This window comes from Mesoplodon bidens (assembly GCF_964165515.1).
Source record: "Mesoplodon bidens genome assembly, chromosome: 4".
NCBI lineage: Eukaryota > Metazoa > Chordata > Mammalia > Artiodactyla > Ziphiidae > Mesoplodon > Mesoplodon bidens.
The window spans coordinates 63,484,314-63,507,762 of NC_138160.1; the positions used below are offsets into that span (position 1 = coordinate 63,484,314).

The following is a 23,449-nucleotide window of genomic DNA, read 5'->3' on the forward strand; positions in this document are numbered from 1 at the left end:
GTGTCTTACTTTCACAGTCAAGAGAAATAGAATAACTAGGATTTTGTGATTTAGTTACTTATATGAAAGCCTAGTATTAAGATTTGAAAAGCTGGGCTAATGTGGTAATATATTATACTTGGAAGAGGGAGACAGTCTAGGATCATGTGGAACAATAAATACAGTCATGGAGAAGTACTGTAGTAGAATAAAACAAGTAAGAGGTGCTTAATCTTGAATGCTCTAGATGTTTCCTGTACATGACATTGATTTGTATCGTGGTACTTAAATCTGCAGTGGGGAAAACTGAAGCTATTATTTTTTAAAAAGGGGGAACGTGAACTCTTTGTGGAGCCCAGAGGAAAGGATGGGTTTACTCAAGATTTGCTGAGATGCCCTGTGCAATCGGTTCCACACAGCTGTTATGAGGTGGTCTATTTTCATTCTTTAAATAATAGCTAGCAGCTGATTTGCATCTAACCCAGTTTTCATTTGTTTTTCTTTGAGAGTGTGAGGGCTGTGGGTTTAAATTTCAACTTTCTGGAAGTGGGACTGAGTAAATCTGATAATCTTCTTTATTTTCCTCTGTTAGCTTTGCTGGGTGCCCAAAAGGACAGATAAAGCAAATGCTTTGTAAATATCATAATTGTATCTTAAAGAATAAGTAACCTTTTTTTTCTCCTTCAAATTTTATTCCAGGACCCATCAGTTACACAAGTGACAAGAAATGTCCCACCAGGACTTGATGAATACAATCCATTTTCGGATTCTAGAACAGTAAGACTCTTCTTAATTGGACTACTTTTAAATATTAAAATGGAAATTAAATAGGATTTATATTTCAATTATAGTTTCTTTTTAGTTGATTGGTTAAACTTATATAAAATAAGCTGTTAGTGTTTTATTTAGAATTTAGCAAGTTTATTAAAACAGGAAGGAATATTTCTAGTAACTGAAAATTACCATGATGGTTCTACAAATTAAATTGCTAATAACCCCTCTAATATGTTAAAATTACTACAGTTCCTTAAACAGGAGAGGTTTTTTGGTATGCATGTTAGTTTCATGGTAATACAGGGTGATGTTTTCTTACAAAGAGAGATGTTCGTCTGGAACTGTACCATGAATATTTGTATGATTGTCATTTGAATTAGGTGATTCTGAATAGGACTAGCTTTCTACTCTGGTAGACTAGAACCTCTGGAACCTGGCCTAGGAGCATATTCTTCTCAAAATGTAGTCTTGGTTTATAAAATGAAGGAGTATGGAAAAAAATCCTTAAAGAACAGGGTTCTCTACCCTGAATGCATATTAGAAGCACCTGGAGAACTTTATTACAGTATCTGTTAGGGCTCTAATCTCTCACAGGGCAGTTTTGTTTTTTGTTTTTGCTATAGTGCTTTTGATGATTTTATTGTGAGCCAGTTTTGAGGACTACTGAAGGTAGGTTCTGTTGAGAATTCTGCCTCAAAATTTCTCTGGCAAATAATTTTGTCTCCTGTATTTGAGTTTTTAGCTCAAATATCACACTCATGAGGCCCCTAATTTTAAACATTGTTGGCTCTTGAACTGTTAGTCATCCTCTTAAAGATATTAAAGTTCTTCAGTTATGTGCTTGGATTTACATGTCATTATAAGGATCCTTACTTGATCATCTCTTCCTGATGCATGTTTTTCATAGTCTAGAAAATAATTCTAGAAGATCATGTAGGCTTTTGCTTGGAAATATCTTCAAGGTGTATTAACTTTTTAGTTTTAAGAAGAGCTTTGTACAAAGTAAAAGCACTAAAATAAGAGTGAACTTTAAAATTTCACTTTACTTCAAAGCCCTCATTTATTTTAACAGCCTCTGTTTATGTGTAGCAGCTGCAACCCAGGCTGGGATCATCAAGTGTTCTTTGAGCATGTCAGTTTCAGACTGAACCCTGTGAAATGGCCAATAAGTTGACCAGTTTTGACATGTAAAGATGGCAGTGTCGTATGGCTCAACCTTATAGTGAACTGTGAAAATGTATGAGATTGCAACTTGGTAGGAGTTGAAAGGAGAAAAAGAAAAGCCCAGAACATTTTATTCCACTATATGTAGTTTGATAATTTCTGGGGGGATGGAGATGGGAACAAGACTGTTAAATTTGTTGGTAAAGAATAAAGGGAGATTTTTATATAATTTTTTGGAAGATTTTACTAGCAAAAAATGTTTAACCTTTTTACAGCAGCAGCTTTAGATTATTCTTTTTAGAAGTAGTAATGTTCTTCAACAAGTTGTCTACTCTGTGCCATGTGCTTTACCTGTATTACCTTATCGAATTCTTATAACAGCATTCAAAATGGATATTTTTTGTTTCCTTTTACTGATAAAGAATCTTAGACACAAGTCATCCAGCTAGTAAGTGGCAGAACTGGTTTATGTAACTCATCTTTTTTCTGTAAAGCTTTTGCCTTTTCCATTTTGTTAGTGATGTCTTTAGAGACAGATGCCTAAGAAATAGAAGATAATGTCCCGGTCTATGGAAGATTTCTCACCTAATAGGGATTTAAAAAAATTACACGAATTAGATACATCCAGGAAGAATAAAACAAAAATGTAAATTATGGTTCTAAATGTTGAGACTTTACAGTCAAGGAAAGGTTTTCTGAAAGAGAGTAGCTAGGCAATGATGAAAAGCCAGCTTACAATGAAACACTCCTCGTAGATTTGTTGAGTGAGATAGTGTCAGAACCAGGAAAAATATTGTTACAAGAGCACTTAGGCATTTTTCACTGAACTTTTTACATGATGGAAAATACAGATGCAATAATTTAAAAATTCAAAATTCTTCTGTTTCCTATACATATGATTTTAGAAATTTGTCCCACCACTCCCCCCCGCTACCCCCCGCTCTGGGCGCCGGGTTTTGCAGCTGTGACTATTTTCTAAGAGCAAATGTACTTGGATAATTGATGTAAGTGATATGTCAGAACTCAGTCCAGATACTATTTTAGTTGATTGTTGTTATCTATATTTGTCTTAGAAAAATATTTGTGAAAATGAAGCTTCTAGATTGTTGCAAAAGGGTGTGGTGAGCTACTTGAGGTCAAGTAGGAAGATCCTTCAGCAGAATGAGCATATAACCTTAAGATTTTAGAAAGTTCCTGTCTTTTTAATTTTTTTTATTAGGTTTCCTTTTATATTTAGTTTTCTGTTTGATTGGAAACTTTAAGGAAAGTAACAAATATTTAAATAATTTTAATAATTTACATATTAATTCATTCTGTATTATAAATTCAGAGAAAGGAATCCTCATAAAACACCACATAGTTTAGACTTAGTCTGTTGGCAGTGTACTGGAAGGCTATTCAGCAGTCGAAATGTGGTGGTCTGAATTGAGATGTGCTATAAAATGGAGGGTAGGGCTTCCCTGGTGGCGCAGTGGTTGAGAGTCCGCCTGTCGATGCAGGGGACACGGGTTCGTGCCCCGGTCCGGGAAGATCCCACATGCCGCGGAGCGGCTGGGCCCGTGAGCCATGGCCGCTGAGCCTGTGTGTCCAGAGCCTGTGCTCCGCAACGGGAGAAGCCACAACAGTGAGAGGCCCTCGTACTGCAAAAAAAAAAAAAAAAAAAAATGGAGGGTAGTCTTTGGTTATGAAGTAATTTTTTTCTGTTTGAACTCAAAATGCATTTTACCACTGGAATTATGTTGGGCTTGGTGGGTAGCTTCCCTGGCCTGCCCTCTAAAGCTTAATGCATAAATTACTAGAAGAATTAGCTCATCCTTGAAAACTGTTATGTATTTAGGGGGAATGTTTTCCTTTTAAATTAGGCAACAGTTTAAAATGCCTACTGCAGCTTGATTCTCACTAGTTTCAGCCACTGGTGATGGCATTCACGGCTTCAGACAGGATGTCTTCTGGCGGATGTTGAAGTACAAGGATAGGGAGACCTATGTGTGTGGGGGGGAAGTGTAGTGCTTTTGATAAAATCCTTAGTGATGTTTCTCAAGGCCTAGTTTACTGTCATATTTTTTTTCTTTAGGAATAGGTTGCTTGGTTCCTTTTCTGTTCTGCTATTTGTTGACATATATGATTTCTGTCATATAAAGCAGCAAGATCTGCAGGAGAACCAAGAGAAGAAAATTCCAAGTACTGGCAAGCTCAAGTGGTCATTTCTGACCATAAAGGACATAGATAAATGATTTATATAAGTAAGAACTGCCTCTGACTAAGTTAATTCAGGACATGGAGTAGACCGAGAGTCATAAGGCCTGGATTCTAATCTAGGCCTTGCCACTAATTAGTTGGTACCTTTAGACAAGCCATCTAACCTCTCTGGGCATCTTTTTTTTTTTCAATGTGTAACAGTGGAGGCAGAGAGGAAGATGTTGCGTTAAATAATTTCTGATGTCAGCTTTCATTTTGAAAATGGATAAAACTTTTAGCTCCAGGCACTGACTGGATAGTACATAGTAGCTTGCCTATTTTTAATACCACAAAAGCAATTTCTGTAATGTAATATCTGTCTTTCTTTTCCCTTGGCACGCATTTCTTTTTTTCTTTCTCCTTTGCTTCTTGTCTTTCTTGGAGCTCATTATCTGTCCCTTCCGAAACCAGTCTTCTTTGTTTCTTGTTTCATTTAATGATAACTATTGCCTTCTGTTCTTCTAGTGTCATTGGCTGGAAGTACCTGAGTCGTCTTTGGCTCAAACAGCTTCTTTTCCTACATCTAATCAGTAGCCACGTCCTGTTATTTATACCTCCAGGAGATATTACCTGTCTGTCCTTTTCATTCCTACTAAACTGTCCTAATTCAGGTACTCATGTGAGATAATACAATGACCTGTCTACTTACCTGTCTCCAGTTTCTCTTCTTCAAATCAGTTTTTTGCACTATGACTAGAATTATTTTTTTAAGGCAAAGTTCAGATTAGGTCTTTTCTCCTTAGAAATGTGTGCATTGATTATGCATTGCCTACATAGTAGTGAGCCATGTGGGGCCTCCATGATTTGACTTAAGACTATTTTTTTTATTTTTAATTTTTTATAGACTTTATTTTTTAGAGCAGTTTGAGGTTTCCAGAAAAATTGAGCAGAAAGTAGAGAGTCTCCATAGACTTCTTCCCCATACTATCTGTTTAATCTTATCCTCTAAGGTGCCATTTGCTCCAGATAAAGTCATCTACTTTCTAACCCACAACCCCGTTGAGACCACCTCCCTTAGGATATGTATTGGTCATTGAATGGAGTAAAGAGACACTGTGTCTGGTCATAATACCTGGCTTCCCTAGGTTATCCTTACCTCCTTTCATGGGCCAAGATGAACCTCTCATACTAGGTATATTCATTTTCTATTGCTGTGTAACAAATTACTAAAAATTTAGCAGCTTGAAAAAGCACACATTTATTATTTTGTCATTTCTGTAGGTCAGGAGTTTGGGCACAGCTTAACTGGGTCATTTGTTCAGGGTTTCACAAGGTTGTGATCAAGGTGTGATCTGGGCTGTATTCTCATCCAGAGGCTTGACTGGGGATGAATCTGTTTCCAAGCTCATTCAGGTTGTTGCCAGAATTAATACCCTTGTGATTGTATGACTGGGGGCCCCAGCTTTTGGCCAGTTTTCAGCTGGAGGCCACCTTCAGGTCATCGATGCTGTCTATAGTTCCTAGAGGCTGCATGGTTTCTTGCCACACAAGCTTCAACATCATGGCCACTTATTTCAGAGAGTCTGCAGGGAGTCTCTCACACTTTGCTACTAAGATGGAGTCCCTGTGTTACATAATGTAATCAAGGGAATGATATCCCATCACTGTTACCGAATTCTGTTGATTAGAAGCATGTCACAGGTCCTGCATACACTCAAGGAGAGGGTATTATATTAAGACGTGAACACCAGGAGGGTAGAATCATTGAGGTTCACCTTAGGGTTTGTATGCCACACTGGGAATAAGATGGCACATTAGGGTTAGGACGTATAACTTCATATCTCTTCATGCCCATTTAAAAGGATCAAAGTGGAGCCTGCAGAACACTTATCCCTCCCTACCCTCAAAACTTGACTGCCCTAAGTTTATCAACTAATCTCATTATGCCTTTGATTCCTGTTTATGTCATTCTCTACGAGAAGCCCCAGACTCCTCCTCATCTCCTGGATTTTAATCCTCATGATGCACTGCACATTTCTTAGTCTGAACCGTTCTATTTCTTGAATTCCTGAAACTTGTGCTTTCTGGAAGTCAGAGTCCAACTTCATCAAAATCCCCTATATCTTTATCTTTTTCTCTGAATGTTTTATCCTTTGCTCTGTGGAAACTGGCCTTTCTGTGAGGACACTGCTTCCCCTGTAACCTTGTCCAAAACTAGCTGCTTTTTCTCTCATAGTTCTCAGACAACTGGGCATAAAATTGGGGTAGGTATTGTCTTGGTTTCTAGTTGCTGCTTCTAGACAGTCTTCCTCCTTCCTGTCTAAAAAAAATCCCATGTCATCATTTGAATCTCATGTCATCAGATTATAATTGGGTCCCAGGTCTCATTGTGGCTGTCATCTACTGATCTCTGAATTACTACACCTTATTTCTCTTTGTTTTCATTTCTTAATTTTAGTTCTTGGTTCACTATTACTCTTTCCGACACTATTCCTATTTTGTAATTTTTAAAAACATCTTTTCCCTACTCTATTTTCCCCATCCACCATTATGTATTTTTCTTTTTTTTGGCCGCGCTGCACGGCTTGCTGGATCTCAGTTCCCTGACCAGAGATTGAAGCTGGGCCATGGCAGTGAAAGCCCGGAATCCTAACCACTAGGTCACCAGGGAACTCCTCCTGAATGTCATAATTTTTTTTTTTTTTTTTTGGCCACACCACGCAGCATGCGGAATCCTAGTTCCCTGACCAGAGGTCGAACCCATGCCCGCTGCATGGAAGCGTGGAGCTTTAACTTAACCACTGGACTGCCAAGGAAGTCCCCACTGTCCTATTTTGAATTCTTAGTGATGATCTTTCCAACGTCCTGCCTGTCAGTGCCTTGACCTCATCTCTTCCATTGATTTTTGCATTCCATGTTATCTCAAGTCACTCACTCCCATTTCTTATATCTTTTCGGTTACTCTTCTGGTTCCTCAATTTCAACACACCTTTCAGTTCCACCAGGACCTCTGGTTTGTTGATCCTACTATGTCACTGTCCTTTATCTACATCTTACTCTCTTCTCTCAGCCTAAATTCCACATCCAGTTGTCATAATCACTCTCCATGTACTCTCAACTCCCTTGCCTTCCCCTCTCCCCCTTACTTTGACATAATCTTTTGGCTAGAAGCCAAGCCCTGGTTAAAGACAACTCTGTATACTCTCTGCCCTTACCTTGCAGCTAAATATGGAGAAACACATGTAAACATACTGAATGGCATCATTTTTAGTTCATAACCAGCTCTAAGTTGTACTGAATGTCCTAGTTATTTAATTGTCCACTCTCTTCTTCTCTCTCCTCATCTTTAAAATCTGTCCTCCTATCCTCGTTCTCAGTTGATGACCTTACTTCTTATTTCACTGAGAAAATTGAAGCAACCAGTAGAGAACATCCACAGACTTCCACCATCACGTCTACCTACCTACCAGCGTTTATACCCATGTGTTCTGTTTTCCTGCCTTTTACTTATAGCTGAACTGTCTGTGCTTCTATCTAAAGCCATTCCCTCTATTTGTGCAGTAGATTCCATGTACTTTCACTTAAGAACTTTGCTGAATTGCTCCTCTCCAACATCACTAGTTTTATCACTTTCTACTGGATCATTCACATTATCATAAAAACATGTTTTCTTCTGTTAGGAAAAAAAATCACAAAAATTTATTATTCATTTAACAGCTTTATTAGATAATTAATATACCATACACCCATTTAAAGTGTACACTTAAATGTTTTTAGTGTAGTAATAGAGTTGTACAACCATTACCACATACTAATTTTAGAATATTTTTGTCTCTTCTACCTCTGAAAGAAACCCTGCATCCCTTATCAGTTACTTCACATTTCCCCCTCCCTCTCCAGCCATAGGCAAGTATATTTACTTTCTGTCTCTATAGATTTGCCTATTCTGGACATTTCATATAAATGGAATCGTAAAATGTGTGGTCTTGTGCAACTGGTCCTTTTACTTAGCATAATGTTTTCAAGGTTCAACTATGTTGTGGCATATATCAGTACTTCATTCCTCTTTATGGCTTCTTATACCACATTTTATTTATGCATTCATCAGTTGATGGGCAGTTACATTGTTTCCAACTTTTGGCTGCTCTGAACCTTTGTGAACTAGTTTTTGTGTGGACATATGTTTTCATTTCTCTTGGATATATACATAGGAGTGGAATGGTAGGGTCATATGGTAATAATATGTTTAACTTTTTGAGGAACGACCAGGCTGTTTAACAAAGTGGCTGCACCATTTTATAATCTAATCAGCAGTGTAGAAGGGTTCCAGTATCTTCACATCCTTGCCAAATTTGTTATTGTATGACTTTTTGCTTACAGCCATCTTAGCGGATGTGCAGTGATATATCCTTGTGGTTTTGGTTTGCATTTCCCTGATGGCTAATGATGTTGAACTTTTTTTTTTTCATGTGCTTATTGGCCATTCGTATGTTATCTTTGGAGAAGTGTCCAGATTCTTTGCTCATTTTAAAATTGGATTTTCTTTTTGATATTGAATACGTGATATTAGATACAGGTCACTTATGAAATAAGTGATTTGCAGATACAGTTGACCCTTGGACAATGCAGGTTTGAACTATGGGGGTCCACATACACGTGAATTCCTTTCACTAAATACATAGTACAGTACTACACAATCAGTGGTTAATTGAATCCCCGATGCAGAACCTCGGATATATAGGGCCGACTCTAAAGTTATAAGTGGATTTCCAGCTGTGTGGAGGATCAGTGCCTAACCCTTGCATTGTTCAAATATTTTCTCCGATTCTGTGGGGTGTCTTTTCACTTTCCTGATAGTGTTCTTTGACACACAGAAGTTTTAAATTTTGGTGTCACATTTGTCTATTTTTTCTTTGGTTGCTTCTCTTTTTGGTGTCATATGTAAGAAGCCATTGCCTAACTCAAGGTCATAAAGATTTACTCCTAAGTTTTCTTCTAAGAGTTGTATAGTTTCAGTGCTTACATTAGGTTTATGATCCATTTTGAATTAATTTTCATGAATGGTATGAGATAGGTTTCCAGCTTCTTTCTTTTGCATGTGGATATCCACTTGTTCTAGCACCATTTTTTGAAAAGACTCTTCGTCCGCGTTGGATTATTTTGGCACTCTTGATGAAAATCAATTGATGGTTAATGTAAGGGCGTATTTTTGGACTCTAAATTCTACTCTGTTGATCTGTGTCTATCCCTATGCCAGTCTCACACTGTCCTGATTACTGTAACTTTGTAACAAAACTTTATGTTAACCTTGTTTCCTTTCGAGTCTAATTCTCACATCTCTGTCATTGAAAAACTCTCTGCTCCCAGTTGCTGCAGCACTCCTCTGAAGAGCTGTCTACTTCTCTTTCCCCTCAACCCTTTCTCCTAAAAGATATTTAGTAAGTCTTTTGCTCCCAACACGCCACCAAAACACACTCTTCAAGGTAGCCAATGACTTCCACGTTGCTAAATCCAGTGGTAAAACTGCAGTCTTACTCCATCTATCAACAGCACTGACAGTTGATCACTATCTCATTCTTAGAAAACCTTTTTCATGTGGCTTTCAGAGCACTTAAGTTTTTCCTTCTCCGTCTCCTTTGCTGATTTCTCTCCTTTCCCTGCCCCTTCAGCCCCAGTATTGGAGTGTGCCAGGAGTTCGGCTTTGCTTCTCTTCTCTATCTAGGGCCACTCAAATGGTTATTTCATCCAGTCTTACAGCTTTAAATATCATCTACGTGCTGATGACTCCCAAATTTACATCTCCAGCACAGAACTCTGCTCTGAACACCACACTCATGTATTCAGCTGCCTGCTAGATATGTCTACCTTGGATGTCTTAGAAACTGCAAATTCAGCTTGTCCAGTACTGAACTGAGCCCCCTCCTTAGAAACCTGCCCGTTTTCAGTCTTTCTTATTTCTATCTTGTTAGTTGCTTAGGCCAAAACCTTGGTGGTATTGCATTATTTCCATTTCCTTACACAGCACATTTCTGTCAGGGAATCCTGTTGGCTCTCCCTTACAAATACATACAGATCTGATGCCTTATCTCCATAGCCACCACTTGGCTTGAGCTGCCATCATCCCTGGTCTGGATTACTACAGTGGTGGTTTCTTGACTACTCTTTCTCTTTCCACCTTTAATCTATTTTCAGCTCAGTAGCCAGAGTGATAACCTTGAAAAAAAAAAAGTTGATCATTTCAGTCTCCTGCTTAGGACTCTTCACTAGCTTTTGATTTTTTTCCACAGTAAAACCAAGAGTCCTTAAAATAGCATATAATCTGGTCTCTAATATCTCTCACTCTTATCTCCTCACTCCTTTGTGTATTCTTTCCCAGCACCCTGGTCTTCCTTAGGCCAGGCATTCTCCTGACTTTGTATTGGCTATTCCTTCTGCCTTAAATGGTCTTCCCCCAGATACCTGCAAAGCTGACTTGTTCACTTCCATAAAGTTTTTGCTGAAATATTTGCTTTCTTAACCACCTTTGTAAAATTATCCCTACTCAGCTTATACTCACGACCCGTTTACCGTGTTCATTTTTTTTTGTTCCATAAAATTTACTGCCTTCTAAGATACTCTATAATGTATTTATTATATGTATTGTTTATCTTCCATTGCTAGATTGTAAGCTCCATGAGAGTAGGGATGTTTGCCTGCCGTGTTCATTAATGTCTCCCAAGTGTCTGTAATTGTTTGTGGCACATTGCAGTTGATCAATGAATGTTTCAACGTATGAATAAATATGTCTGGCTGCACCTCTCTTCCTTCATGTGCCTTTCTCTATTCGGGAACTCCCATTCTTGTATATCCCTTCTTTCCTCCTATTACTTACCTCCTCCCCCAGTTACTCTAATCTTTAAAAGCCTCGTTTTGAAATGGTCATCTATTCAGATAAAATTATTTCTACTTGTCCTGATTCTGACATTAATATGTTTAATTTTCACCACCCTTAATAACAAGGGAATCTGTGTTAGGCAGAGCCAAAACCAGTTCTGTCTGCTCTATCAGAGACTGATAAGATCAGTGGAAGCTGCAAAAAGTTTAAGGTTTCTTTTGGCAGTCTCTCCATTAGGTGAAAGAATAGACAGTGGTTTACAGAAACTGTAAACTTTGTTGCCTCAGAGGGGAGTTCTCAAATTTCAGGGTGTATAAGAATCACCCTGGAGAGCTTACTTAAAATGTGACCATCTTGAAAATGCAAACCCCTTCTCTTCAACCCCTGAGTTTTTGAATCATTATGTCCACAGTGGGGCGTAGAGTTTGCATTTTCAGTAAGCACCAGGGCTTTCTGATGCAGGAGATCTATGAACACGTTAAGAAACATTGCTTTAGACCTGAGTATACTTAGAAACATTATGGGTTCACAGATGGAAGAGAAAGAGCCGGGAAAAGCAAGGAGAAATTTTCTTGAATAGGTGTTTCGAATATGGAAGAAAACCAGGAAGGAGAACATATTTGTTGTATACATGAGAAAGACAACTTGTGGACCTCTCATTCCTTGAAGGGATCTTATGTGCTCATTTATTTAATAATGAAACACCTTTGGAACTTACAATGCAGAGAGCTCACTATATAACAGAAAAGTCTCTCCATAGTTGTATTTCTTTGATTGTTATAATGTTCTTAATTCTATTGAGTGAAAATATATCTTACTATAATTTTTAATCTGTTAATCCTGGTTGAGTTCTCCAAAGTCACACAGATAGGCAAACGTAGTAATGTAATTTGTGTATATATAAAAATTATATATAAATATATATAAATATTGTAATATATAAATTTGTATATATAAATTTGTGTAATTTGTATATATAAATATAAATATAACCATGTAAAGTATAAAAGAATAACTTTTACAGAGATTTAAGAAATGTAGTCTGTTCCTAACTTGTGAAATTTCATCCGCCATGGGAGAAGGATGTACAGCCTTGCTCTGGCCAGAGCTCTGCCCCCGAGGTCACTCTCCTATTCTCCTGGTTTCTCTAAAGTTTTTTCTCTGTCTCCATCTTTCCACCTTCTGTACTTTTCTCAGTACTTTAAGTTTTTCCCAGGGGCTGCCATAGCAGTGACAGACACAGTTTCAGGATTGTCAGGAGAAGAGCCTATCTTACTCTAGTACATCTAGGTGCACTAGAGTACTCTTTTTTTCTACAGATAGGTTGACTTTCCTTCTGTATCTGCAGTTTTGATGAGTGTAAAAGGAAGATGATATACGCAGGAGAGTCCAATGAGGCAGAAAGATACCACTTCTTACATCTCAAATATTTCTTCTGGTACTAATTTTCCTGTTCCTAAAGTAGAAGTTCCTTTAGTGAGGGTCTGTTGGTAGTAACTCTTTGAATATTTATAAATACTTATTATTTCACCTTAGTTCTCAAAAGCCAATTTCACTGGATTTAGAGGTCGGCATTGACAGTTACTTTCTCTCATCAGTTTGGCACACTCTTCTTGGGATCCCATTGTTGCTGTAGAGAAAATAGCTCTCAGTCTTACTGGCATTCCTTTGTATAGGTATCGTGTCTTTCTTTTTTTCCCTTCTTTTTCTTCCAGTTTTATTGAGATATAATTGACATATGCCACTGTATAAATTTAAGGTGTGCAGTATAATTTGACTTACAGGAATTCCCTGGTGGTCCAGTGGTTAGGACACTGCACTTCCAGTGTAGGTGGCACAGGTTCAATCCCTGGTCAGGGAACTAAGATCCCGCATGTGGTGTGAGCAAAAAAAAAAAAAAAAATTGACTTAAATCATGCATTGATTAGCACATCGAGTTTAGTGAATATTCATCTCATATAGATACAAAGTGAAAGAAATAGAAAAAAATTTTTTCCTTGTGATGAGAACTCTTAGGATTTACTCTCAGCAACTTTCATATATAGCATACAGCAGTGTTAATTATATTCATCATGTTGTGCATAGCAGCTCTAGTGCTTATTTATCTTAGAACTGGGAGTTTGTACCTTTCGACTACTTTGATCCAATTCCCTGTCCCCCACCCCCTGCCTCTGGTAACCACAAACCTGATCTCTTTTTCTGTGTGTTTGTTTTTGAAGTGTAATTGACCTACAACACTATTTTAGTTCCTGTTATGCAACATAGTGATTCAGTATTAAATGATCACCACAGTAAGTCTAGTTACCATCTGTCACCACGTAAAGATATTACATAGTTATTGATTATATTCCCCACACTGTACATTTCATACCCTGACTCATATATTTTGTAGCTGGAAGTTTGGACCTCTTAATCTCCTTGACCTTTTTCTGTTTTCCCCCCTCCCCTCTGGCAGCTTCCTGTTTGTTTTCTGTATTCATGAGTCTGTTTCTATTTTATTATGTTTGTTCATTTGTTTTGTTCTTTAGATTCCACATATAAATGAACTCATACTGTATTTGTCTTCCTCTGTCTGACTTATTTCACTTAGCATGCCAGCCTCTAGGTCCATCCATGTCACAAATGGCTAAATTTCATTCTTTTTTATGGCTGAGAAATATTTGATTCTATATATATATACTGCATCTTCTCTATCCATTCGTCTGTTGATGGTTCTGGGCCTTCTCGTGGTCTGGGCTGTGTCCCATGGCAGCTGGCCTACTGGTGGGCAGGGCCAGGTCCTGGCACTACTAAGCTAGAGAGAAGATTCCAGAATGGTGCTTGCCAGCACCAGTGTCGTGACAGAATGAACTCCCCCAAAACGGCTGCCACCAGCATCTACTGATATGTCCCCAGAGTGAGACCCACCTGCCTCCTCCCTCTCTGGGAGGCTCTTCCAGAAGTAAGTGGGTCGACCCAGGCTCCCTTCAATTACTGCTTTTGCCCTGGGTCTCCGAGCAGGTGACATTTCACGTGAGCCCTTTGAGAGAGGGGTCTCCGCTTCCCACAGTGCTCTCCCTCTCCTGCAAGCAAGCCCTGTTGGCCTTCAAAGCTAAATGTTCTAGGGGGCTCGTCCTCCCAGTGCAGGACTGCCAGAGTGGGGAGCCTGAGGTGAGGCTTGGACACCTCACTCCTTGGGGAGAACCTCTGCATTGTGGTTATCCTCCCGTTTGTGGGTTGCCTGCACAGGGGTGTGGGTCTTGACTATACTGCAACTCTGCTGTCTTGCTGTGCCTCCTTCTTTATATCTTTAGTTGCAGAAGATCTTCTTTGCTGGTCTTCAGGTCATTTCATCAATAGCTGCTCTGTAAATAGTTGTAATTTTGGTGAAGCTCGTAGGAGGAGGTGAGCTGAAGGTCTTCCTACTCTCCCATCTTGGTCACACCCCCTTTCTCTTGATGGTTTTAAGATCTCTCATACTTAGGATTTGCTCTTTCACTATCGTGTGTCTAGGTGTTAACGTTTAAAACATCTGGTTTGGGTTTTGGAGTTTGGAGTCTGAGAATTAGTGTCCTCACGTTCCCTTTGAACACTGACTCTCCCTCATTCTCTCTGTTTGCTTCCTGTGGAACTCTCAATTGTACGTACCTTCTCACTCTATTCTCATTTCTCTTAAGCTCTCGTATTTTCCTTTTTTTCATCTTTCTGCTACATTCTCTGCAATTTCTTTCTTTCTTTTTTTTTTTTACATCTTTATTGGATTATAACTGCCCCACAATGTCGCGCTAGTCTCTGCTGTACAACAGAGTGAATCAGCCACATGTATACATATATCCCCTCCTTCCTGAACCTCCCTCCCGCTCTCCCCATCCCACCTCTCCACGGGGTCACAAAGCACCGAGCTGATCTCCCTGTGCTATGCAGCAGCTTCCCACTAGCTATCTATTTTACATTTGGTGTGTGTATATGTCACTGCTACTCTCTCACTTCTTCCCAGCCTCCCCTTCCCCGCCGTGTCCTCAGGTACGTTCTCTACAACCTGTGTGGTTTCTTTAGACTCACTTCTGTTTCCCTAATTATCTCTTCATCTTTGTGTAGTCTGCTGTTTCACACTTGTCTATTAAATTTATAATTCTAATTATTATAGTTTTCATTTCTGTAAGTTCCATTTGTATCATTGTAAAAGATATTTGGTCAATTCTTATAGTCTCTTGTTGCTTAGTCATGCTTTTATTACCTTCTTTTATTTCTTTAGTAAGCATATCTATTTTATATTTTGCATCTGATAATTCCAGTATCTCTGATCTTACTTTGTAGTTTGTATGTCTGTGGATCCTTGCTCATGGTGGCTTGCTTCCGTCTGTGTTTAAGTCATGAGCCAATGTTACTTGGAACTTGAGCTGTGAAAATTCTTTGAAGCCTGTTTTTTTTTTTTTTTTTTTTTTTTTTTTTGTGGTACGTGGGCCTCTCACTGTTGTGGCCTCTCCCGTTGCAGAGCACAGGCTCCGGATGCGCAGTCTCAGCAGCCATGGCTCACGGGCCCAGCCGCTCTGCGGCATGTGGGATCTTCCCGGACCAGGGCACGAACCCGTGTCCCCTGCATCGGCAGGCGGACTCTCAACCACTGCGCCACCAGGGAAGCCCTATTTTTTTTGTTTTTTAATTTTTATTTATTTTTTTTGGCTGTGTTGGGTCTTTGTTGTTGCACGGAGGCTTTCTCTACTTGTGGCGAGCGGGGGCTACTCTTCGTTGCGGTGCACGGGCTTCTCATTGCGGTGGCTTCCCTTGTTGCGGAACACGGGCTCTAGGTGCACGAGCTTTAGTAGTTATGGCACATGGGCTCAGTAGCTGTGGCTCGCAGGCTCTAGAGCGCAGGCTCAGTAGTTGTGGTGCACAGGCTTAGCTGCTCCGTGGCATGTGGGATCTTCCCGGACCAGGGCTCGAACCCGTGTCCCCTGCATTGGCAGGCGGATTCTTAACCACTGCGCCACCAGGGAAGCCCTGAAGCCTGGTTTTAAAGTGTGTTCCTCTACTTTTGCCAGGTACTTGAGGTCACTACCAACCTGGGATATCTGGAAATGAAAATTTCAACTTGGAATATTTTATCTGTATCGGTAGTGTGAAACCTGGCCCCAAGTCTGCAAGGTGGTAGGTTTATGATTAGGAGTTCTCAGGGAAGATTTCGTTGTTTTTGTTTTTTTTCTCCTTCCCTATCCAGAGTCAAGGGCAAGACAGGCAAGTATTCATACTGTTTCTTTCTGTGAAGCTGCTTTTCTGCTTATCCACTGAGAATGTTGCTTTTTAGGAAGTCCTGGCTTTATGCGGTGATCACAGATTGATTTTACCTTATACGGACTCCCAAGCTTTGTCTCCAGCTTATTGAATCCTGGTGATTTTGTTAGTGGTATGGCATCAAGGCTCTTCTTTGGATTTGTGGTTTTTCCTACTTTCTGCCCTCTCAGGATTTCCTATCAGCTTAGTCGTGTATCTACAATATTATTTAAATGAAACTTGATTCAGCATTTTTAGGTACTGCGTATCAGGGGTGTCACTACAGATGTGTGGTCTGCTGTGTTGCCATAAATGGAAGTGTTTAGTGGATTGTTTTAATTTTCTTTTTGTTCATATGTGCAGAAGTGAAAAGTTGGAAAAGAATTTGGAGCCGTCATTAGAATAGGTCTTTAGTAATTATGACAAGAGCTATACTTGGCTTGAGGTGGCTAATCAAGCATGTTGTGGCTGATGAAAATACTGGGTTCCAGAGCTGGACAGAGATTTAGCTTGCGTTGGCAAATTTGAAGAAATTGTCAGCTATTAGGTTAATATCAGTGGTATTAGAGATTTGTGCTTCTCCAATAATTCACATGATTGCTATACCACAAGCAACTATTGCCTCGAATATATCAAATACTAGCTCTAAACTAGCCTTCATTCTTATCTGGTAATTCTTTATACTTAATACTTCATTTGTTACTTAAAGCAGTAAAGAATTTATAGTATGGTTTCAGCTGGGTGAATTCTTGAGTAATTTCTGTGTGCTTTTCCTGAAGTGTGCTGCCAAACTAACTTTGCCAGGCGTTTTATTCAGTGATTATTTTGTTGTTGCTACTTATTTAAACCAAGAGAATGATACTTTAGGGCCATGATTTTCTAGTTGGAGAATAGTTAGGATTGATAAGCTTCAGTTTTTCTGCCTACTAATATGAAATATTGGAGTGGGAGAACAGGCAGTTGGAATAGAGAATTTACAGTTCTTTCGGTGATAAAAATTATAGTGGAGATAAAAATACAAGAAAAAGCTTTACATCCCACTGTTCAACAACAATCACTGTTAACATACTGATACATTTTAAAATAAAAAATTGGGATTATATTGTATATACAGTTTTGTTTTATAACTTATAATTTTTTAATGTATTTATTTTATTTTTGGCTGCATGGGGTCTTGGTTGTGGCATGCGGGATCTTTTGTTGTGGTGCGCAACTTCGCTAGTTGTGGCACACGGGCTCAGTAGTTGCGGCACGCCGGCTCTCTAGTTGTGGTGCGTGGGCTCCGAGTGCATGGGCTCTGTAGTTGTGGCATGTGGGCTCTCTAGGTGTGGCTCGCATGTTCAGTAGTTGGGGCACATGCGCTTAGTTGCCCCACGGCATATGGGATCTTAGTTCCCCGACCAGGGGTCGAACCCGCGTCCCCTGCATTGGAAGGCGGATTCTTAATCACTGGACCACCAGGGAAGTCCCATAACTTATAACTGATACAAGCTTTCCCCATTTCATATTATTTCAAAACTTTTAAATAGCTGCATAATATATTCTTCTATGGGTGGATCATAATTTATCAATTTGTCTATATTTTATCTACTGTTGGACATTTGGGGGTATTTCTAACTTTTACAAATAATGCTGTAGGGAGTACTTTGGCATACACACATTTGTGCATACCTTGGATTATTTCTGTATATTTTTTAAGAGTAGCTATTTATGGGGCTTCCCTGGTGGCGCAGTGGTTAAGAATCCGCCTGCCAATGTAGGGGACACGGGTTCAAGCCCTGGTCTGGGAAGATCCCACATGCTGCAGAGCAACTAAGCCCGTGTGCCACAACTACTGAGTCTGCACTCTAGAGCCCGCAAGCCACAACTACTGAGCCCGTGTGCCACAACTACTGAAGCCCACGTGTCTAGAGCCCGTGCTCCACACCAAGAGAAGCCAGTGCAATGAGAAGCCCGTGCACCGCAATGAAAAGTAGCCCCTGCTTGATGAAACTAGAGAAAGCCCGCACGCAGCAATGAAGACCCAATGCAGCCAAAAAAAAAAAAATATATATATATATATATATATATATATTTATAAAAAAAGAAAAGAGTAGCTATTTATGGGTCATAGGGTATAAATACTTAAATGCCTCTTAAACATGATGTCAAATTGTGCTCCAGGATTTTTATATGAACTAGTTTATATTCCCATTATCAGTGTGTGAGAAATGCCCATTTTACCACATCTTTCCCAAAATGTGGTAGTAGTCTTATAGTAATAATCATTTAAAAAATAAATTAGGTGAAAGTTGAATTTCTTTGATTACTGGTGAGGTTGACATTTTGAATATATTTTTTGTTTTTATAAATTTTTAAATTAATTTATTTTTGACTGCATTGGGTCTTTGTTGCTGTGCGTGGGCTTTCTTCTAGTTGCGGTGAGCGGGGGCTACTCTTCGTTGCGGTGCGCTGGCTTCTCATTGAGCTGGCTTCTATTGTTGCGGAGCACAGGCTCTAGGTGCTCAGGCTTCAGTAGTTGTGGCATGCGGGCTCAGTAGCTGTGGTTCACAGGCTCTAGAGTGCTCAGTAGTTGTGGCACACGGGCTTAGTTGCTCCGCGCTATGTGGGATCTTCTTGGACCAGGGCTTGAAACCGTGTCGGCAGGCGGATTCTTAACCACTGCCCCACCAGGGAAGTCCAGTTCAGATATTTTGCCCATTTTCCTATTAGTAGTTTGTATTTTTATGGATTTGTAACAGTTCTTCCTGTGTTCTGAGTAGCAATACTTTTTGTTAAATCTATTATAACCAATTTTTTCTAGTCTGTGATTTGACTTTTCACTTTGACAAATTCAACTGTACTGAAATTTAATAGCAATCTTAAATTAACTTTATGGTTTATGTGCTTGCTAACCTTAATTTTACAAATACTTATTGATCATTTACTGTGTTCCAGGCACTGTTTTAGGTACTTGGGATACATCATAGATAGGATACACAAAGATTTCTATAGCTTATATTTGAGAAGCTCTTACGTACCCTGAGTTCATGAAAATATTCATGTATATTTTTTTCCTGAAAGTGCTTAAAGTTTGCTTTTTCACTTTTAAGTCATTCATCCACTTGGAATTTATTTTTGTATGTAATGTCAAGTAGGAAATCTAGTTTAATTGTTCCATCTGGTTAACCAGTTAACTCAGAACCATTTACTGACTAATACATTATTTCTCCACTGTTTTGTGGTGTGACCTCTGTTGGGTATCAAGTTTTTGGGGGTTTGTTTCTGTCTCCCTACTGTTCATTGGTATATTTCTTATCTTTGGCATCTGTACCACACTGTTTATTACTATATTAAGTCTTGATATTATAGGTTTGCCTACCTTACTCTTCTTCAAAATTGTTTGACCTATTCTTAGCTCTTGGCATTTCCATATGAATTTTAGAATCAGCTGCACTCCATTTATATCTTTGGTTGTGTCTGGCTTCCTTTTCAGGGCTGCTGTTTGCTGTGTCAGAATAAAATCAAGCTGCATTTGTGGTGTCTTCTGACTTTAATAGTTCTTCTGATCTTTGAACTTCCCTTTGCAGCTGCTTGCTTGTATGTTTTCTCTTTTTTTTTTTCTTTTCTTTTCCTTTCCCTTTCTTCTTGTCCTATTTTTCTTATGGCCATTTTAAAGAATGCTTACAATTATTTTCTAACTGAAAAAAAGTAGTATAATGGGGAGAGAAGGCAATTAATAGAGAAGTGTATAAAGCAAAAGGTGCAAATCCCTTTGATAGTTTGCTAAGACATCCCAGATATTTTTCTGGACATATACAAATGTGTGTTCATAAAAGAAAAAAACTTGGTCATATGCGTGCTGTTCTGTAGTTGGCTTTATTTCATTTAGTATTTAAAAGGGCATTCTCCTGTAGAACTAACTAATTCCTTTTGATGACTGCATTGTATGTATATATAGTAATTTAACCAATTCCCCTTTGATGGATTTGTAGATATCTACCTACTTTTTGAACTTGCAGCTACTTTCATGTACTGTTGATCGTCCCTGGCAAAGTGGAGGTTGTGCAGTTTATTTTCCATCTCCCTAATGTCTCCCCTCTTATTCTTTTCAAGGAGTATTAGTGGGGTTCTGCCAGGACCTCTCCTATTTACTTTTTTTTTTTTTTTTTTTTTGCGGTACGCGGGCCTCTCACCGCTGCGGCCTCTCCCACTGCAGAGCACAGGCTCCGGACGTGCAGGCCCAGCGGCCACGGGCACGGGCCCAGCCGCTCCGCGGCATGTGGGATCCCCCCGGACCGGGGCACGAACCCGCACCCCTTGCATCGGCAGGCGGACTCCCAACCACTGTACCACCAGGGAGGCCCTTCTATTTACTTTTTAAGGGCACTGGCACATAGCTTTGTTAGGTGGGAAGAGTTGACAGCCTAGTTGACAGTGAACCTTGGTGTAAATTCTTCAGTTTGGTGCTATCTGTGTTTTACTAAAAAAACATGCTTGAAGGTTTTTTGTTTTCGTTTTGTTTTGTTTTGAATGCATAGTGTTCTGGAGGAGAGTGCTAACAGTGTCGTGTTAGAGGTAGCAGCCACTTTGAAGAGTGAAGAAATGAGTGAGCTTGAGAAAATGGAGATGAAGAGCTTCACTAGCTCTTTACAGCACACTGGATTTATGAGAATTCAGGGGAGGAAGTGAGGCAGTTCTTGCCATTTTGGTTTTTATTGGTGTTGCACTTTTTGAAAGAAGTTGAAGTTGGACTTCTATGTTACGTAATTTGTCCTTTTCTTAATCTTCCTAGCCTCCACCGGGCAATGTGAAAATGCCTAACGTACCCAGTACACAACCAGCAATAATGAAACCAACAGAGGAACATCCGGCTTATACACAGATTGCAAAGGTTAGTTCATGTTACATGTGTAAATTCATATTGGAAATTACAATATTAATAACATTTGCTTTCAGAGCAAAATAATTCTTTGTATAGTGCATTCCTTATTGTTTAATTTTTAACTCACTTTTGAGTCTGGGTTAGCTAGCTTCTCAATCCTATAATACTCATACCTCTTTTTCAGCTTATAGCATTTGCTTCACTCCATTATTAGCAGTTATTGAATTCATACATCATCTTGGTGTATAAATTGTGTAGAGAAATTTTTATTGCTTTTGGTCTCACATTTTAATGCACAATTCCATTAAAGTAACAATGATATATCAATAGATATTATTGGAAGAGGGTTATGATGGCTAAGCAAAGCACAGTGGTAGGAAGTAGGAGGTGGCAAAAATACCAAGAAAAAAGGAGATGAATAGAATGCCTGGCATTACATAAAGTCAGATGGAATTATAAACCAGAATTTCTTAACCATATCCTCCTTTCACTTCATTATCTTATAAAATATAAGATATTATATAATATTCCTGCATTGGGAACCTTATGTACCATTTAACCCAATTCATAAGAGCCAATTCAGTTGCCCTTTTCTCCATCTGTCTCTTTACCTCAGCTGTTCTTTGTCTCAGTCCCTCACTCTCGTTTAGGCACAGAGTTCACCTTAATTTCATTTTCCCAGTTACCTTACGATTTTTTTTAACATCTTTATTGGATTATAATTGCTTTACAGTGGTGTGTTACTTTCTGCTGTATAACAAAGTGAATCAGCCATACATATACATATATCCCCATATCTCCTCCCTCTTGCATCTCCCTCCCTCCCATCCTCCCTATCCCACCCCTCTAGGTGGTCACAAAGCACCGAGCTGATCTCCCTGTGCTATGCGGCTGCTTCCCACTAGCTATCGATTTTACATTTGGTAGTGTATATAAGTCCATGCAACTCTCTCACTTCATCCCAGCTTACCCTTACCCCCTCCCTGTGTCCTCAAGTCCTACCTTAGAATTTTAACTGCTTTTACTGAGAGAATTTTTTCTTGTCCTAATGGGCCCAACATTTCTACTGTGGGTTTTCATAACCAAAAGGCCAAAATGGGCCAAATATTTCCATAATATTTTCTGAAACTGTAATGTTTAGTGAATTCCTATATTGTGGAAAGAGCATTTGAATTAGGTTTCTAGCATAGTAGAGAAGTAGGAGTATAGTAGAAGTAGAAGTAGAAATGTTACTGTATTTTATACTTCTGACCATGTATTCCCTTATTTTTTGTTTAGGAGCATGCCTTGGCCCAAGCTGAACTTCTTAAACGCCAGGAAGAACTAGAAAGAAAAGCAGCAGAATTAGATCGTCGAGAACGAGAAATGCAAAATCTCAGTCAACATGGTAATATCCAAAGAAATTTCAAATAAAAATAACTTTAAAATTCTTTAAAATTTTAAGGTTTTGCACTAGCTCTAGATCATTTGGTTTGTGGATATAAAACTCTGCCCTGTTATTCTAGCAAGGAGGTCAGACATGGCAGATTTTCTACCTGATGCTCTGTGGCTCTCTGATCTTGGCTGATTTACATAGTGTTTTGATAGATTAGAAGTGTTAGCCTCTGAGTACAAATATGATGATTTTGGTTTATTGTAAGGTCAGGAGTCTTTGATTCTGCTCTTGGGCCTTTACCTCGGTCTGTTAAAGCTTTATGAGTACATGGGAATGTGCCCTATGTTTTACTTCATTTAACTCTTAACTTCTGGTTTATTCAGACCAGTTTCAGATTAATCTGCCCCTGTCCTCACAAGTACATCCGTATATGTCAAACCATGTTAAAAAAAAAAAAAAAAAAAGGCATCTGTGGTGAGGTGACTCTAGGAAGCCTGGGGTATTCTGATGATGCCAAAGAAATAAGTAAGTGGTGAATTTTGATTATGTCCTATGAAATTCATTCAGGCTCTGACTACTAAAGGTCACTTCAAGGGAGTAGCTTAGGGAAAGCTAGCAAGTCTCTGGGTAAGAAACGATGCGATAACTAGACAAGTCACTGTATGTCTGGATAGTGATGGAGTGACAATGTTAGGACAGTGATAACATTCAGTGATACTGAACTATTTCTTCCTTATCCTAGAATGTGTAAGTCTAGGGCCTCATGAGGACACATTTATCCTGGGCCATTTTCTTGCTTGCAACATCCGAGACAGCATCTGTGAAAGGAGAAACTAGAGGTTTAATTGAGATCAATATTTCTAAAGTACATGTAACGAAAATCTGTCCTGTTCCCTTAGCTTTGACGAATACAGATTACTTCTATGAGAGATGTTTTAGTAAATGAAGTAGTTATGAAGTGTGGTAAATTAAGAGACTTGCCATATGTTAT

At 39.1% G+C, this 23,449-nt stretch overlaps 1 protein-coding gene across 1 annotated transcript in view; it reads left to right on the top strand.

The window, feature by feature from the left end:
* SCAMP1 (secretory carrier membrane protein 1) overlaps positions 1-23,449 on the top strand; it is a 107,939-nt gene that overhangs the window by 25,087 nt on the left and 59,403 nt on the right. Inside the window, exons 2-4 of the mRNA XM_081230412.1 lie at positions 679-756; positions 20,994-21,092; positions 22,362-22,470. Of these exons, the coding sequence (XP_081086538.1) occupies positions 679-756; positions 20,994-21,092; positions 22,362-22,470 (286 nt within the window). The remainder of the gene's footprint in view (positions 1-678; positions 757-20,993; positions 21,093-22,361; positions 22,471-23,449) is intronic.